At 44.7% G+C, this 19,580-nt stretch overlaps 1 protein-coding gene across 1 annotated transcript in view; it reads right to left on the reverse strand.

Annotated features, from left to right (window-relative positions):
• Window positions 1-504: 504 nt before the first annotated feature.
• The window catches only part of LOC132206340 (adhesion G protein-coupled receptor E1-like), a 67,043-nt gene continuing 47,967 nt past the window's right edge, over window positions 505-19,580 (reverse strand). The window contains exons 15-21 of the mRNA XM_059640002.1: window positions 18,686-18,921; window positions 16,953-17,019; window positions 14,773-14,864; window positions 13,777-13,945; window positions 8,213-8,299; window positions 5,669-5,684; window positions 505-608 (exon numbers count right to left, since the gene is read on the reverse strand). Coding sequence (XP_059495985.1) covers window positions 505-608; window positions 5,669-5,684; window positions 8,213-8,299; window positions 13,777-13,945; window positions 14,773-14,864; window positions 16,953-17,019; window positions 18,686-18,921 — 771 coding nt within the window. The remainder of the gene's footprint in view (window positions 609-5,668; window positions 5,685-8,212; window positions 8,300-13,776; window positions 13,946-14,772; window positions 14,865-16,952; window positions 17,020-18,685; window positions 18,922-19,580) is intronic.

Consider the following 19,580-nt stretch of genomic DNA (forward strand, 5'->3'; position numbering starts at 1 on the left):
GGGGAATTGGGAGCAGCTGTTTGCGGGTAAATCTACATTTGATACGTGGGAGGCTTTTAAAGAGGTTGATTAGAGTGCAGGACAAACATGTCCCTATGTAAACGAGGGATAGAAAGGGCAAGATTAGGGAACCATGGATGACAGGTGAAATTGTGAGACTAGCAAAGAGGAAAAAGAAGCATACATAAGGTCTAGGTGACTGAAAACAGATGAAGCTTTGGAAGAATATTGGGAAAGTAGGACCAATCCGAAACGAGGAATTAAGGCTAAAAGGGGCCATGAAATATCTTTAGCAAACAGGATTAAGGAAAATCCGAAACCCTCTTGTTCCTTATGTTTGAATAAAAGGCTAACTAGAGAAAGGATTGGCCCACTCAAGGACAAAGGAGGGAAGTTATGCAAGGAGTCAGAGAAAATGAGTGAGATTTTTAATGAGTACTTTGCGTCGGTATTCACCTGAGGAGAGGGACATGACGGATGTTGAGGTTAGGGATGGATGTTTGATTACTCCAGGTCAAGTTGGCACAAGAAGCGGGGACGTGTTGGGTATTCTACAAGGCGTGAGGGTGGACAAGCCCCCAGGTCCAGATAGGATCTGTCGCAGGTTACTGAGGGAAGCGAGAGAGGAAATAGCTGGGGCCTTAACAGATATCTTAGCAGCATCCTTGAGCAAAGGTGAGGACCTGGAGGACTGGAGAATTACTAATTTTGTCCACTTGTTTAAGAAGGATAATTCAGGTAATTATTGACCAGTGAGCCTGATGTCAGCGGTGGGGAAGGTGCTGGAGAAGATACTGAGGGATAGGATCTATTTACATTTCGAAGAAAATGGGCTTATTAGTGATAGGCAGCATGGTTTTGTGCAGGGAAGGTCATGTCTTACCAGCTTGATAGAATTCTTTGAGGAAGTGACAAAGTTGATAGATGAGGGAAGGGCTGTAGATATCATATACATGGACTTCAGTAAGGCGTTTGAGGTTCCCCATGGTAGGCTGACCTGAGAAAGTGAAGTCACATGGGATCCAGGGTGTACTAGCTAGATGGATAGAGAACTGGCTGGGCAACGGGAGACAGAAGGGGACAGAAGGGAGTTTCTCAAAATGGAGAACTGTGACCAGTGGTGTTCCACAGGGATCCGTGTTAGGACCACTGTTGTTTGTGATCTACATAAATGATCTGGAGGAAGGTATAGATGATCTGATTAGCAAGTTTGCAGATAACACTAAGGAGTAGCAGACGGTGAAGGGGGCTGTCGGAGAATGCAACAGAATACAGATAGATTGGAGAGTTGGGCTGAGAAATAGCAGATGGCGTTTAATCCAGGCAAATGTGAGATGATTCATTTTGGAAGATCCAATTCAAGGGTGAACTATACAGTAAATGGAAAAGCCCTGGGGAAAATTGATACACAGATCTGGGTGTTCAGGTCCATATACCGTGAAGGTGGCAACACAGATCGATAGTGATCAAAAAGGTATAAGGCATGCTTTTATTCATTGGACAGGGTATTGAGTACAAGAGTTGGCAGGTCATGTTACAGTTGTATAGGCCTTTGGTTCGGCCACATTTGGAGTACTGTGTACAGTTCTGGTCGCCACATTACCAAAAGGATGTGGATGCTTTGGACAGGGTGCAGAGGAGGTTCACCTGATATGGAGGGTGCTAGCTATGAAGACAGGTTGAGTGGCTTAGGATTATTTACATTAGAAACATGGAAGTTGATGGGCGAACATGATTGAGGTCTACAATATCATGAAAGGTATAGACAGGGTGGATAGCAAGAAGCTTTTCCCCCAGAGTGGGGGACTCAATTATTAGGGATCACGATTTCAAGGTGAGAGGGGAATAGTTTAAGGGAGGTATGCATGGAATGTTCTTTATGCAAAGGGTGGTGGGTTCCTGGAACACGTTGCCAGTGGAGGTGATAAAGGCGGGCACAATAGCGTCATTTAAGATGTATCTAGACAGATACCTGAATGGGCAGGGAGCAGAGGGATACAGATACTTGGAAACTAGGCGACAGATTTAGATAGAGGATCTGTATCGGAGCAGGCTTGGAGGGCCGAAGGGCGTGTTCCTGTGCTGTAATTTTCTTTGTTCTTGTTCTTTGTCTTCAGATGCTTATCACAAAGCTCTGGAGTTTCCTAAAACCCTCTGTCGCTCTGGCCCTTTCAAGAGTCTCCTTAAAACCTTCCTCCTTTTATCTTTTGTTGCTCAGAGCTACATTCCCTTTTATCAGACTCTGTCAAATCTTGTTGACTAGAAATGCACCTTAGAATGTGTTATTCTGCTAAATGTGATTTACAAATACAATTTGTTGTTGAAGCTCTGACTGTGCAAAGGAAAAGCTTCATCAGTGGATTGCTTGAATTTTGGGAACATTGAATATGATTTACTTACTGGGTATTGACTAAAAGCCATGACAAAGCACAACAATCTGTGGTTCCTGTTCTTCCTCTCACCTGTCCCCACCTCCCACATCAAGCCACACCTCCATTTCCCACCTACTAACCTATCCCGCCTCCTTGGCCTGTCCGTCCTCCCCGGATTGACCTATCCCCTCCCCACCTATACTCCCCTCTCCACTTAGCATCTTTTCTCTCCATCTTCGGTCCGCCTCCCCCTCTATCCCTATTTATTTCAGAACCCTCTCCCCATCCCCCTCTCTGAAGGGTCTAGGCCCGAAACGTCAGCTTTTGTGCTCCTGAGATGCTGCTTGGCCTGCTGTGTTCATCCAGCTCCACACTTTGTTATCTTGGATTCTCCAGCATCTGCAGTTCTCATTATCTCTGATCACAATCTGTGGTTCAGTCAGGATCCTGAGTGGTCATTGAGTAAAGGGACGTAGCAAAATATACACCAACTTTATTAACTGGAATGAGAAAGTGTGAGCCTGTCTTGATGCTCACTTTTCCAGTACATGTCAACGTTTCATGCTTTGAGTGTGTAATTTAAAGCCTTTTTCTCATTGTAGCACCTGATGGTGTGACAACAAGCTTAAGTTTGAATGGGAACAATGCCAAGGGAGTTGAACTGAACACATGATTTGGAAGCAATTCCCACCCTACTTTGCAAAGCCAGTGAATAAGAAAGAGTGTCAACTGACACCAGTGAGTGCACTGCAGGTTGTGTCTAACAGTGGAGTCAATAGAAACATGTCACTAGGTGTGACAGCAAACAGAATCTATTTTACACCAACTTTGTTGTTGCCAGGCCTCATGGTATCTCTATATGTAGCATAAAATGAAATCTCATTTGCTCACAAATATTACTCAATACACCTGTAAAAGTCATAATAGGAAAACAAAACTTTATTAAATTACAACTTGGCCGAGAATTGTAATTAACTATTAAACAGTCCAGAAAATTTCAAAAACATGTTCTTTTGCAAAGATAGTTTTACTGTAATTTTAAATTCTGTTAATCATCATTTCCATTTCATCATGAATCTTCTAAAATACATGTTCAGCATTAAACAAACCCAGAAAGCAGGGTGTGAGACCAGTACCTGTAACACATCTTATTATTGTTCAGCTTGAAAAGGGCCATTGGATCTAAAGCAAGCAAACTGGAAAAACGAATATGGTTGCCATTAGCACTGAATCGCCCAGGGTAGGGGAGGAATGTGAGCATTATTGTCAATACCTTCAATGTGTACATACAGGAGTGTCTTGTTTGTATCTGTTAGATGGACGTTTCTGATGGCTGTGTGTGCAGTTTGTTTTCTGTATGCGACCCTTTGTCTGTGTGTGTGTATTTATTATGGACCATAGCAGATCCCCTCAAAATATGTTATGAACATACCCTACACCCCAACATTTTCCATTTTTAAAGACCAGTGCCAGATGTTGCATTCCAGATGCAATTCCATTGGTCACAAAAGCAGTCATGAAGCAAAACACACTTTATTCATACACTGTAGTTAAAATACAACAAAACAAAGAAGGAATTGGAATAACTTAACTCTATTTAAGAATTTCACAGAAAAATAGTTTATTTAACTACTCCAACATAGTAACTTCCCATAAATGCACCTATGGCAGGGGCAAATTCAGTAACTTAGATTATCTCACATGCAATTCTAGCACCAGGCAGTGAACCCCAGCTTTTAGCTGTAACAGAGAGCAAAAGCATCCTCCACATCCAGCTTCAAGACCCTAGCAGCAACTGCTCCTGAAAAACTAAACCTAAAAATACACATCCCTCACACCCCGCCCCTGCCACAACCGCCCCCAGAGGATCCCCCTCGTTCTCTCACACCACCCCACCAACCTCCGGATACAACGCATCATCCTTTGACACTTCCGCCGTCTACAATCAGACCCCACCACCCAAGCTATTGTTCCATCCCCACCCTTGTCTGTCTTCTGGAGAGACCACTCTCTCCGCGACTTCCTTGTCCGCTCCACACTCCCCTCCAACCCCACCATACCCGACACCTTCCCCTGCAACCGCAGGAAGTGCTACACTTGCCCCCACATCTCCTCCGTCACCCCTATCACAGGCCCCAAGATGACCTTCCACATCAAGCAGATGTTCACCTGCACATCTGCCAATGTAGTATATTGTATCCATTGTACCCGGTGTGGCATCCTCTACATTGGGGAAACCAAGTGGAGGCTTGGGGACCAGAGATAATGGGAACTGCAGATGCTGGAGAATCCAAGATAATAAAATGTGAAGCTGGATGAACACAGCAGGTCAAGCAGCATCTCAGGAGCACAAAAGCTGACGTTTCGGGCCTAGGGTCTTTATTATCTTGGAGGCTTGGGACCGCTTTGCAGAACACCTCCGCTCAGTTCGCGACAAACAACTGCACCTCCCAGTCGCGAACCATTTTAACTCTCCCTCCCATTTCTCAGACGACATGTCCTTCATGGGCCTTCTGCAGTGCCACAATGATGCCACCCGAAGGTTGCAAGAACAGCAACTCATATTCCGCCTGGGAACCCTGCAGCCCAATGGTATCAATTTGGACTTCACAAGCTTCAAAATCTCCCCTTCCCTCACTGCATTCCAAAACCAGCCCAGTTCGTCCCCTCCCCCCCACTGCATCCCAAAACCAGCCCAGCCTGTCTCAGCTTCCCTAACCTGTTCTTCCTCTCACCCATCCCTTCCTCCCACCTCAAGCCGCACCTCCATTTCCTACCTACTAACCTCATCCCGTCTCCTTGACCTGTCCTTCTTCCCTGGACTGACCTATCCCCTACCTACCTCCCCACCTATACTCTCCTCTCCACCTATCTTCTTTTCTCTCCATCTTCGGTCTGCCTCCCCCTCTCTCCCTATTTATTCCAGTTCCCTCTCCCCATTCCCCTCTCTGATGGGTCTAGGCCCGAAAAATCAGCTTTTGTGCTCCTGAGATGCTGCTTGGCCTGCTGTGTTCATCCAGCTCCACACTTTGTTACCTAAAAATACTGGTTCATGTCAGAGCCTGACTCACCCATTCAGGCTGCTTCCATTATTCTAACTTTTAAAAATACTCCAAGGCGCCTCAAGCTATTTACTTTATTGGATCCAAATAGACAGCACTTAGCCTCTATCTTAAAACTTCTCTTCATTTTAAAAAAAAAGGTCCAGGTCAAAATACACCCCTTAAAGCCACAGTGTAATCACACTATTGTGTATGTATATATTTGTCTATGTGACAGTGTCTGTGTGACCTTACCCGTGAAGCCCACATCCTATGAGACAAAAAATAAAAGCAACAATGTGCAAACTCCAGACAGTCGGTTGCCCAAGACTGGAATCAAACCTGGGCCTTTGGCGCTGTGACACAGAAGTGCTTACCACTGAGCCACCATGCTGCACTGGTGTCTGACAAACTTGTCTGATAAAGCTGGAAAATCTAACAAAATGCAAATCCAATTCACTAAATGTTGCACTAAATGTTGCAGACAGACAGAGAAACAGATGCAAAAACTGGATGCTTTTGTTGCTGTCACCTCTCGAATCCTCAGAAGGGTTATGTTGTGTTATTCTAGGTGAGAAAATAAATGACGATTTCTTATTACTTGCCCTTATCCGATTTGGCAGATCTTTAAGAGACACAATTGCCCTGAAACTGCTCACAAGGTAATGGCTGATGCCCAGGCACATAGTGCCGATGTCTGCTGGGGGTGGAGGGTCAATGGGGGATAATAAGATGTAGGAGCAGAGGTAGGCCATTCAGCCCATTGAGGCGTCTCAGTTTAGGTTGGGAGGGCACTGACAGTTTTTGGAATGGAGTGACAAAGCACATCTGCCCAGGACTGTTGGAAATGTTGGCACACAGTTGGGGCGTGAGGATGAAGGGCCCAAGACCTCTGCACCATCCATGCCTCTCTCTAACTCCTGGGCAAGAGGTTCATTTTGCATTAACAGGTAGTCCACTCCATCAGTGAGAGGAAGAAGGTGTGGTAAGGCGTAAATACCCACGTGGAGGAAGAAAACACTCTCATTTACTGAGGGAACAGTCACCACTTTGAATCTGGGATACCACCAGCTGGTCGAGGAGCAGAAGATCAAAGACTGAAGGTTCAACACTGCAGTGCAGGAAAAGGAGCAGAGTGTAAGAAAATCTTGGGAAGAATTGAAAATGTGAGGGAGTTAGACCAATCCTGTCTTTGGGAATTACTCACACCCCTCTCCACCTGCATTCCTGACCCATCTCCCTCCAGGTCCCATCCTCCTCTTGCACCTTTAGGGAGCTTTGCAGTCCCAGGAGCAGCTGTAGGTTTTGAGCTGGGATTGCACACAGATTCAGTTCCATTCACACGCAATATTATTCCTAACTCAATAGGATCAGGCAAAGGGTTAGAAGCATTCTGTTCACACTCTGTTGCACTTCATTCTCTCTCTATTTTGACTTCACTCCTGTCCCAACTTGTTTGGAGGAGATAGTGGTGTCTCGGGAATGCCATTAGACCAAGAGGACCAGGCTAATTCTCCACGGACAAGGGTTTCAATCCCACCATGGCATCTCTGAGAATGGGGCATGAGGAACCAGGATATGCTGCTATGGGCACTGGGACACAAAGTGAAAGCATGTCATTCCAAATCAGAACTTGGATTAAACAGTTCAAGGTACTTGAGGTTTCTACAAAGGTGCCATCTTGAAAAGACCACAATCCAGTGCTTCCCACTAGTATCCTGTGGTGGTTGAGTCGGGCTTGGAGATGGGATGGTGGGCTGATCCAAACTGCAATTCACTAACACACATTGTCATGGGCAAGATCAAATGAGGGAACAAATGCAAAACTATCCCCAACACTCCTGCAACAATGCATAATCAGGTGAGGTCCCACACGCATGATGTCATTGTCACTTTGGGAGTGATGTCTCTTTAAGAGGTCAACGCAAAATAAGCCAAGTAATAGGATGTTACTAGACGACCACAGGTCTCTCAATATTAGTTTCTCAGAGATTAGGGCTAAGTTATGGGGAACAATTGCGTAGGTTAGACCTGCACAATTGGAGTTGAAAAGAACAAGGTTTGTTCTCTCATTGAAACCTGAAGTTCTGAGGAGGTCTTGACAAGGTAAGCAGTGAAGATGTTTCCCTCGTGGGAGAATCCAGTATGAGACAGCAGAATTTCAGAATAAAGGGCGCCCATTTAAGACATAGATGAGAAGTAATTTTTTCTCTCAGCGGGTCATTGCTACTTGAAATTCCCTCCCCACAGAGGGCAGAAGAGGCTGGGCCATGGAATGTATTCAACTGACATTTCATGGATGAAGGAGTCAGGGATTGTGGGGGACAGGCTAGAAAGTGGAGTTCAGAACAGGGTCAGAAGATGGAGAAGCCTATTCCTGCACACTGTTATGCTCATGTTGAAGACTGTGTTGATTTCCTAACAAAGATTAGAATATTTTAAATATACACATAGTCTTATGGTATCAATGTTTATCATAGGAATAAACTCTGCACTTTTGTCTCTGCACAAATCAACTTACATATGACACTTAATTAAAACTTGAATGCAAGTATATTGATTTCCTGTTTTTTCCCTGTTAAAATGAAATGATTTGTACATTTTGTATGTTCCCTTTAACTCTAATTTCTTTGTAGGGACAAGTAGGTGAGATAGGATTGGAGGTTGTAGGGCGGGATGGAATACAGTATTTCTGGAGTGTGCTCCCGTGGATCTTTCTGTCCTGCCAATAGTATTCCATAGTAAGAAGATTTGACCACTGCTTACGTGTCACTTGCCTTTTGGTGCCTCACTCCTTACCTCAAGAGAACTTAACTGAATATTTGAGGTGTTGCTGGTCGAGTATGTGCTTGTTTTGATGAACCATTTCCGAACTTCATCCCTCACCTTCAACAAAATGAGGACAATTATGTCAGTCTCACAAGAGGTTGGATTAAGTCTGGAGAAACCTGGTTGGACCCAGCTGACATGGCTGTGAACATTTCTCATCTCCATTGTGACAAAAGAACACACACAAACTGTGGTGAAGGGGAAAGGATAAAGATTGAGAATGGTATCAGAACTGAGGGGCTATGCAGGAAATATTGATGAGTTTGGTTTCCCAAGAATACAGCACAGGTTAAAAGGAGCTGTTGAGTAAAGGGAATTGCACTCTTATTCATGGAATACCTACAGAGCATGTGCCCAAGGAGCTGTGTTATTACCATGTCAAGTCACATGCGATTGGAGCCTGACTGTGTAAAGTTCTGGAAGATCCCTTTCTTCTGTTGTACACAGCTATCTTTAATGAGGCCTTTTAAAGTTGACTTGCAAGATTGCAGACTTGATCTTACTACAATGATCTGACGAGGATCTCCAAGATGATGGAAGGCTTTAATAGGGCAATTTTGGCAGAGATTTTTCAACTTACAGGCTAGGCAAAAAGTTGGAGCCACAAAAAAATATATTTAAGCACAACTAAATATAAATAACAAATACATATATAAGTCCACTTATCAACCAATCAGCAGCCTCCTCGCTCAGTGTAAAATGTTCATATTGCTATTCTTGCAAAATGTCCTGATGAGTGCATGTGGAAAAGCTTTGACATAATGTGTCATTTTTCAGCAATTCTTGGCTAAGATAATCACTAATAAATCTACAAGGGAATTCATGACAAGTGTCTTTTTCTAGAGAATGAGGAGAATGTGGGCCGACCACAATGCAGAGTAGTTGAGGTGAACCATTAGGGGAAAGCTGGATAATAACACAAGAGAGAAGGGAATAGAAGGCTCTGTTGGTGGGATAAAATATGGGAGGGCAGGAATAAGTTTCTGTTGAGTCTAAATACTGGTGTATATACCAGCTGGATTGAATGGCCTTTGGCCCAGTGAAATATCTTTCTAATACATTGCAAGATAACTTTCCAAAATGTTGGACAGACAAAGAAAAGTAAGCGTGATAATGGGAACTGCAGATGCTGGAGAATCCAAGATAATAAAATGTGAGGCTGGATGAACACAGCAGGGCCAGCAGCATCTCAGGAGCACAAAAGCTGACGTTTTGGGCCTAGACCCTTCATCAGAGAGGGGGATGGGGTGAGGGTTCTGGAATAAATAGGGAGAGAGGGGGAGGTGGACCGAAGATGAAGAGAAAAGAAGATAGGTGGAGAGGAGAGTATAGGTAGGGAGGGGATAGGTCAGTCCAGGGAAGAAGGACAGGTCAAGGAGGTGGGATGAGGTTAGTAGGTAGAAGATGGAGGTGCGACTTGGGATGGGAGGAAGGGATGGGTGAGAGGAAGAACAGGTTAGGGAAGCAGAGACAGGTTGGACTGGTTTTGGGATGCAGTGGTTAGAGGGGAAGAGCTGGGCTGGTTGTGTGGTGCAGTGGGGGGAGGGGATGAACTGGGCTGGTTTTGGGATGTGGTGGGGGAAGGGGAGATTTTGAAGCTGGTGAAGTCCACATTGATACCATTGGGCTGCAGGGTTCCCAAGCGGAATATGAGTTGCTGTTCCTGCAACCTTCGGGTGGCATCATTGAGGCACTGCAGGAGGCCCATGATGGACATGTCATCTAAAGAATGGGAGGGGGAGTGGAAATGGTTTGCGACTGGGAGGTGCAGTTGTGTATTGCGTAGACTGCATCCATTGTACCCGGTGTGGCTTCCTCTACATTGGGGAAACCAAGCGGAGGCTTGGGGACCGCTTTGCAGAACACCTCCGCTCGGTTCGCAATAAACAACCACCTCCCAGTTGCAAACCATTTCCACTCCCCTTCCCATTCTTTAGATGACATGTAGATCATGGGCCTCCTGCAGTGCCACAATGATGCCACCCGAAGGTGGCAGGAACAGCAACTCATATTCCGCTTGGGAACCCTGCAGCCCAATGGTATCAGTGTGGACTTCACCAGTTTCATAATCTCCCCTTCCCCGACCGCATCCCAAAACCAGCCCAGTTCGTCCCCTCTCCCCCACTGCATCCCAAAACCAGTCCAACCTGTCTCTGCTTCCCTAACCTGTTCTTCCTCTCACCCATCCCTTCCTCCCACCCCAAGCTGCACCTCCATCTCCTACCCACTAACCTCATCCCACCTCCTCGACCTGTCCGTCTTCCCTGTGCTGACCTATCCCCTCCCTACCTCCCCACCTATACTCTCCTCTCCACCTATCTTCTTTTCTCTCCATCTTCGGTCCGCCTCCCCCTCTCTCCCTATTTATTCCAGAACCCTCACCCCATCCCGCTCTCTGAAGGGTCTAGGCCCAAAACGTCAGCTTTTGTGCTCCTGAGATGCTGCTGGGCCTGCTGTGTTCATCCAGCCTCACATTTTATTATCAGAGAAAAGTAAGCACCTGCTTTCCATGCAACTCTATTGTGTCACATGTTGTTTGAAAGTAGAAAATGTGTCCACTGGTCCAGGCAAAATGTGACTCCAGTTCGGTGCACTGAATGGTTCGGTTGTTATGGACGTACAGTAGGGCGACACCTCTACTCTGGGGTTTAAAAAAAAAATCAGCTAAGGCAGGACAGGTCACAGGATACAGCATCTTTTGCGAACCTTAACATCAGGAGAAATGATCATGAGGGACTGTCACAAACTAGAGGGATGGAGTTTAAAAATAGGGACACTATGCTGCAGCTGTATAAGGTGCTGCTAAAGCCAGTTTTGGTGCCCTTACTTCAGAAAGGATGAACTGGTACTGGAGTGGGTGCAGTGGAGGTATGCTAGGTTGGCACCAGAATTGAGAGGGTTGGCCTATGACAGAGATTGTATAGACCAGGACTAATTAAGAAGACATTTCGAAACATAAAATTATGAAGGGAACAGGGAGATTGTTTGTTTCTATTGGCATGTGAAACGAGAACTAGTGGGCATAGCTTCAAAATAAGGGAGAACAGATTCAAGACTGAGTTGAGGAGGAACTTCTTCACCCAAAGTTGTGAATCTATGGAATTCCCTGTCCAGCGAAGCAGTTGAGGCTATCTCATTAAATGTTCTTTAAGTCAAAGATTTAAGGTATAGATTTTTGAACAGTTAAGGAATTAAGGCTTATGGGGAGCAGGCAGTTAAGTGGAGCTGAGTCCACGTAAGGATTAGCCATGATCTTATTGAATGGCAGAGCAGGCTCGAGGGACCAGATAGCCCACTCCTGCTCCTGGTTTTTATGTTCTTTCCATATAACAACTAACTGCATAAAAATGCTCACAATAATGCAAGTCAATTCACATGAGAAAATATCAAATTGTGACGAATAAACACAACAGAACAATCAGGAAGAATGATGAGAATATGCAGCTTGCTATAACTAAGTGTAGAGCTGGATGAACACAGCAGGCCAAGCAGCATCAGAGGAGCAGGAAGGGGCCAGCTGTGTTCATCCAGCTCTAAACCTTATCGTCTCAGATTCACCAGCATCTGCAGTTCCTACTAACTCGATAACTAAGTGTAGTTGACTTATGAAGATGCAGTTAAAGAAAAACCTAAACATGCAAATGAGGTGGAAAGGAATAGCAGGCTACTTATTTCTAATTTCTAATAACCTGAACCCTAACTGTATATTTAAAATCACAGGCCGGTCAGTCTAGCCCTGGTGGTGGAGAAGTTATTAGAAAGAATTCTAAGATGTAGGATATGTCTGCACTTGGAGAGACACAGATTAATCAGGTACAGTCAGCATGGATTCCTTAAAGGGAAGTTGTATTTAGCCAGTTTGATTGAATTTTTTGAGCAGTTAACTGTGAATATTGACGACTGTGTTAGATGTAATCCACTTTGACTTTAGCAAGGCATCCGATAAAGTCTTACATAGAAATAGAACATAGAACACTACAGTGCAGAACAGGCCCTTCGGCCCTCGATGTTGTGCCGACCTGTGAAACCAAACTGAAGCCCATCTAACCTACACTATTCCATTATCATCCGTATGTATAGAACATAGAACATGGCAGACTGATGAGGAAAGAAAGAGCCTATGGGAAGGCAAGGCAAACTGGTATATTGAATAACTGGCTAAGACACAGAAACCAGATGAAAATGGTAGAGACAATGTTTCCGTGACTGGAAATCTGTCTCCAATGAGATTCCACAGGGCTCTTGCTGTTTTAGTGTACATTATTAATTTGGACTTAAATGATCAAGAAATTTGGACGTGGCATGGAAATTGGTGTTGTGGTAAGTAATGAGGGGACCAGCTGTAAACTGCAGGAGGGTATCAACGGACTGGACAGCTGGGCAGAGCAGTGGCAAAAGGAATTTAACCCAGAAATGTGAGAGGTAATACACCTAGGGAAGGCAAACAATGCAAGCGATTTAAAAATAGCAAGACCTTGGAAGGTGCAGGAGATCAAAGGGAACAAACACAGAAAATGTTGGAGAAACTCAACAGATCCAGCAATATCTGTGGAGAGAGAAGCAAAGTTATTGTTCTGATTTGCATTTTCACTCTTCTTCAGAACATGAGACAGACCTTGTTGTGGATAAGGTAGATAAGAGCAAGGAGATTAAATTGGATAAAACACTAGTTAGGCCACAGCTAGAGTATTCCATGTCACTCTGGTTTTCACATTGTAGAAAGGATGTGATTGCATGAAAGAGGGTGGGGAGGAGACTCTCAAGGATGTTGCCTCAGCTGGAACACCTCCTCTTTGAGGAAAGACTGGAGATGCTGGGGTTTTTTTCCTTGGAACAGGAAAGGTCAAGAGGGGACCTGATAGAAGTGCATCAGAATATGTAGAGCATAGGTTGGGTGGATGCTTCTTCCTATTAGTAGAGAGGTGTAGATTTAAGGTTAAGAAGTAGAAGGTGAAGAGGAAAGTTGAGGAACAGTGTTTCGCACCCAGAGGGTAGTGGCAGATTGGAACTAACTGCCTGAAAGCGGGGTTGAGTCAGAAACTCTCATAAAATTGGAACATTTAATATTCACTTGCATTGCTGTAGCCACCATGGCATTGGGCCAAGAGCTGGAAAATGGGATTAATGTAGTCAGAATTTTGTGACTGTGCGGACGCGATGGGCTGGATGGCTCCTTCAGTGCTGTAAGTCTCTATAAGATGATGGTCTATGATGAACATGGTTGATGGAAAATAAATAGCAGTACAGACTAGCTGAGCTAAATGATATCGATGTGCACTGAACTTTGTATTTAGTTCTACACGACATGATGGATCTTTGTCTTTTACCGAAATTTAAATGGATTCAGGTTGCTAACTACTGTTAACTCTTCATCAGACTGTTGGCAGTAAGAGTCACTGGACAGTCACTTTGGCACACAGCTAATATCTGACCCACACCCAGTTCCTCTGATAAACCTATCCTTTCCTGTTCGACAAATATAGCGGGGTTTGGAGAGTCTCCATTCGCTCCACCTGTAAAGGAGTCAGCCTTACCTGGCGATTGGAAACACAGTAGACCATGAAAATAAAGAGGCCCTGGAGAGTGTTGACGATAGTGAATAGGTAGGAGAGGAAGTTGGTGCTCTCGTTGAAACGAAATATTCCAAAGATCCAAGTGATTCCCAGGACAAACAATCGCGCAGCTGCCTTAAGGGTCAGGGTCCTGTCCAAAAGTCACAAAATAAAAGAACATTCATGACAATCCACCTCATCACAATTTAGAAAAAGGCACCGACTTGTGCACTGCCTTTCACTACCCCAGGATGTCCCAAAGGGCACAGCAGCCGGTGAAAAACATTTGCAATGTTGACAGTGTTACGATGCAGGGAACATGACAGTCAATTAACGTGCAGGAAACCCCTGCCAATAGTATTGTGATAATCTATGCCTGATGTCATTACCTGAGAAATAATTAATGGCCAGGTGTGGAGCTGGATGAGCACAGCAGGCCAGGCAGCATCAGAGGAGCAGGTAAGCTGATATTTCAAGTCTGGGCCCTTCTTCAGAAGGGTTGATTTCTGAAGAAGGGTCTAGACCCGAAACATCAGCCTTCCTGCTCCTCTGATGCTTCCTGGCCTGCTGTGTTCATCCTGCTTCACACCTTATTATCTCAGACTCCAGCATTCTTACAAGCCCATTATTGGCCAGGATGTGAGGGAGATGTTTTGATGTTATTGTGCAATGGGAATATTTACATCCAGCTGAGAGAGCAGATTGGGTTTCAGTTTGATAGCCTCAGCTGAAAGAGTGTATGCACATACAGATCATTTAGCCCAGCTAGTCTGTACTGCTATTTCATGTTCCATGAACCCTGAAGTACTCCCTCTGTATGCATTGGGATCTAACCCTAGCCCTGCACCATCCATCTCTCAATATAAAGGTAGAATGGACCATTGCAGGTGATCTCATTTCAGCTACTGCTACTGGGTGGGAGTGAATCATGCTGTGATCTGAAGACAGTGGGCCATGAATTTTCTGCTCAACACTTACGTGGTGTCTTTAATCTTTGACACATTCATGTCACGTGAAGACAAATGATGTCTCAGTAAGCAGAGCGTCCAGCCATACAACACCACATTCACCTGGACAGGAAGAAAAATGAAATTTGGGAAGAAAAGACAGAATGTTATCTTTGATTCTCAGTATACAGAATGCTCTCTGTCTGACCATCCCAATTATTTTTCTTCCAATCTCTTTCCATACACTTAATGGTTGTTGGCTGGTCTGACCAGCACTTGTTGCTCATCATTATACTGCCCTCAAGAAGGCAGAGGTGATCGATCTTGTTGATCTGCTGTAGTCCATGTGGTGTGTTCAATGGTTGCTTAGACTCAGCCCAGCCAAAAACCTTTCTGATTTCATATGGCTGATACACTGGTGGCTCAAATCACACTGCCAACTTCATCCCTGCAACATATCCAGCAAGAGTGGGAGATGGTGGCATTGTAGCATTGTTCCTTGATCTTTCATCCAGAGACAGAGAAAATGGTTTGGGGACTTGGGGGTCAAATCCCACCAAGGTAGACAGTGAATTCAGTTGATTGTCACAAAAATGTACATGCACGTGGGCATGAGTCAACATGCCTAGAGAGATTGATTAAAATACCTACATCCAGTCAAGTTCTCGTCTGATTATCCTTTAATTAACATAGCTAATGGGTTTCATTTGTTCTAATGTGTACCTGCCAGCATGATAACATTGAATGGTTATCTTGAAAGAGCTTTCTTCTGTCCGAAACAACTGAAAGTGTGTTAGGGTGGTTTTGGTCAGTTTGTTGGAACAGCTAGTTGTAGGTACAGAATAACATCTATGATCGAAGGTCCCACCTCATCAACCTCTTCCCCTCCCACCTCCCTGAGATATAGTGATCCTCAAGTTAAACCTCCACCAGTCATTTATCTGTAATGAGAGAGCAGCGCTATGGTCTAGTAAGACTATGCCAACTTTACCTTTTTATTACTGAGCGTTTTGCTGAGGTGGTTCAGAGTTAATATCAGCAGCATCTAGAGTCAAATGTAGGCCAGACCAGGTAAGATTGGCAGATTTCTACCTTGATGGACATGCATGAACAGGACAACACAAAAGTTTTGTGATACTTATAACTGAGACAATGATCTATTTCAGATTTACTAACTAGCTGAGTTTGAGATCCCCAACTGCCTTGGTGAGATTTGAACTTCAGTTTCTCTCACACCTTCTTTGCCCTATGGCTTTGCCTATGATGACTTTTCTATCTTCTTTTGTCTAAAACTCCTCTCTTCTCTGCATCCAGTGCCTGTAAATTTGACCTGGATGCCTGATCTCTCTATCTGTGTCTTTCTCTCTGCTGAGCAAGGCCTGATGCCTACCGGTGGGGCTTCCTCTACATTGGGGAAACCAAGTGGAGGCTTGGGGAACGCTTTGCAGAACACCTCTGCTCGGTTCGCAAAAAATAACTGCACCTCCCAGTCGCGAACCATTTTAACTCTCCCCTCCCATTCCTTAGACGACATGTCCATCATGGGTCTCCTGCAGTGCCACAATGATGCCACCGGTAGGTTGCAGGAACAGCAACTCATATTCCACTTGGGAACCCTGCAGCCCAATGGTATCAATGTGGACGTCACAAGCTTCAAAATCTCCCCCTCCCCCAGTGTATCCCAAAACCAGCCCAGCTCGTCCCCTCCCCCTCCCCCAGTGTATCCCAAAACCAGCCCAGCTTGTCCCCTCTCCCCCCCCCCCCACTGCATCCCAAAACCAGCCCAGCTCGTCCCTGCCTCCCTAACCTGTTCTTCCTCTCACCTATCCCCTCCTCCCACCTCCCAAGCTGCACCTCCCCTTTCCTACCTATTAACCTCATCCCATCTTCTTCTTGAACTGTCCGTCCTCCCTGGACCAACCTATCCCCTCCCCACCTATACACTCCTCTCCACCTATCTTCACCTCAATCCATCTTTGGTCTGCCTCCCCCTCTCTCCCTATTTATTCCAGAACCCTCACCCCAACCCACTCTCTGATGAAGGGTCTAGGCCCGAAACGTCAGCTTTTGTGCTCCTGAGATGCTCCTTGGCCTGCTGTGTTCATCCAGCTTCACACTTTATTATCTTGGATTCTCCAGCATCTGCAGGGGTCCTGTTTTGGTTACTTTAGAGAGTGTTAGGGTGTGAGCAAATATCAGAAAGACACATACCACAATCACAAGGCAGACTGGCCCTCGGAAACTCCATCGAAAGCCCCGCTCTAGGCTCAGCCAGCAGCTGTGAGAACCAAAGAATTCATTACTACATGTCATCCAGCCATTGAAGTACCTTTTGTAATGTTGTTACTATTGTTATGGAGAAAACGCAGAAACCAGTTTGCACACAGCAATCTCCCGCATGTGATAGTTGTAGTGTAAGGGGTTTAATGTCTGATATGAAATGAGACACAGTATACATCATCTCAGGAAGTGATAAAATGTCACATGATATGACCACAGCCTTGCTCTTGCCTATGGCTTGATGGCGGGACACAGTCCCTGTTACTTGCTGTTACTTTCGGTTATGTTCTTAAATATTAATCTCTTGCACTGGCAAACACTGTCAGTATACGTCAACACATCAAGATCAAAAATATTATAAAGTAGGAACAGCTGACAATGTTACAATGACCAGGTATTGATTATTTAATGCTTTAATAAGGTTGGTTCAGAGGATACCCCAGTCCTAGGACTTCAGGGAGACCTACCCTACTCCTTTTCCAATCTCTCATTAGTAGTCAATGAAAATAAAATCAAAGAGATGTATTTGCTGTCTTGTTTGATATTTATGACAGGTTGGCCCTAACTTTCTATCAACAGGGTTACTAGACAGTGAGGGGTAATGAGATTTCACTGCTGAAAATGCAGCCCCCAAAAATCTGGCTGACAGTAAATTCAAAAGATTTGGTGTCAAAGCTCTGGCACGACTACGGCTGGAGCACTCCTGTGCAGTTTTGGTCTCCTTATCTAAGGAATGATGTAGATTTTCTAATCAACATGCTCAGAGCTGCTATTACACACGTCCGGAGCAGATGGATCTTGAGTTCCCTGACACAAAAGTCTAAGGAAGGTTCTGGGACTCTGGTGATGAGCAAACATTTTCATACAGCATCTCATGCACACAACGTGCTTACACAGTGACACTGAGCGTTATAAGCTCAGGCTGCAATCCTGGGGGCAGGGTCAACTGGGGCAATGAATGGAGCATTGGATGATATTTTTTAACATATAATAGGGTGACCAGATATGGGGAAAAGGCAGGAGATTGGCTGTTGTTAAACAAGCCGGACTGGATCACCAAACTGGACTGGATAGAGAAGCCAGACTAGATAACACAGGCGGACTGGATAATAGAACGGGATCGGATAACAGAAATGGATAAGGTATTGGAGCTGGGCTAGATAAACGAGCCAGAGCAGGCACTATGTGCTGAATGGCCTCCTTCTGCACTGCAATCAACCTGTGATTCTGTGAATTGGTTTCTGGGTTGGACGGGTTATCCTATGATGAGGCTGAGTACATTTTTAAAAAAGTAATTCAAAAAAATACTTGTCCAACAGTGACAAAATGACCACTGTCTATTGTCGTTGAAGCCCACCTGGTTCATAATGCTCCTTTAGGGAAGGAAATCTGTCATCCTCACACTGTCTAATCTACACATGACTCCAGATCCACAGCAATGCGGTTGATTCTTAACTGCACTCAAGGCAATTAGGGATGGACAATACACACTGGCGTTGCCAGCGATGCCTACACCCCATGAAAAATAAAAGTTAACAATGCAAGATTGGAATATACAAGATTCTGAAGGAGTCCGTCAGAGTATACTCAGGAGCTTGATACAGCAAATTACCTCCTTCTGTGCTGTTGATTCTGTGATGTCAAATAAACATAAAATTACTCACTGTTTTTCTGATCCATAGCCATAGGGATAGATTGTTGCCGATATAATGACAATCAGCACAGAGACAGCGTAGCCAGAAGGATACAGGTATCTCTGTCTGATGACGTATGTGTGAGTGAACTTTGTGACTGTGAGGTGTCTGCACACAATGAAGATCTGCAAAGCATCCAGGAACATCCTGGCAAAGACAGTTAGAAAGAAGTAATGTAGGCAACCTGCAACCAGGGCACAAACCACCTGGAGGGAAGATCCGAATAATCGGTTAGGTTCAGCAGTGAGTAAAAACACACAGCGACAAAGGCAGATGGAGAGAAACACAGGCGGACACACTAACACGACAAACACAAAGACTAACACTCTGAAGGGAGATGTAACACACAGATACAGAGAGACACAGAGACAGAAGCATAGAGAAAGACACGGAGAGATCACACAGATAATTATACAAGCAGATTCAGGAGATGCACAGGAAGAGACACACAGAGTCACACATGAATAATACCCACAGGCAGAGAGAGAGAGAGAGACAGTGACAAAACAAGCAGAGACATACAGAAATAAACACTCAGATAATATAGTCAGAGGGGTACAGCAATAAACACGCAGATAATGAATTCAGAGAAACAAAGATAAAATCACAGACATGGGCAGAGACACAATTACAGACAATTGTAGACACAGGCAGAGACAGGCACAACCAGAGATAGACAGGTATATACATAACAAGCGCAGTCACAGCAGAAGCAGGCACACAAAGATGGGCAGACACAGGGTAATAAGTAGGGGTTTAGTGAAATCTCTAACTCCATGTGTAATTTAGATTATAACAATGAGGCAGAGTCTGTTGTTTTTGAAGATCATAGGGCATTCAGCAGGGCCCTGGCCGACTACTAAAT

The sequence above is a fragment of the Stegostoma tigrinum genome, chromosome 35 (genome assembly GCF_030684315.1).
Source record: "Stegostoma tigrinum isolate sSteTig4 chromosome 35, sSteTig4.hap1, whole genome shotgun sequence".
NCBI lineage: Eukaryota > Metazoa > Chordata > Chondrichthyes > Orectolobiformes > Stegostomatidae > Stegostoma > Stegostoma tigrinum.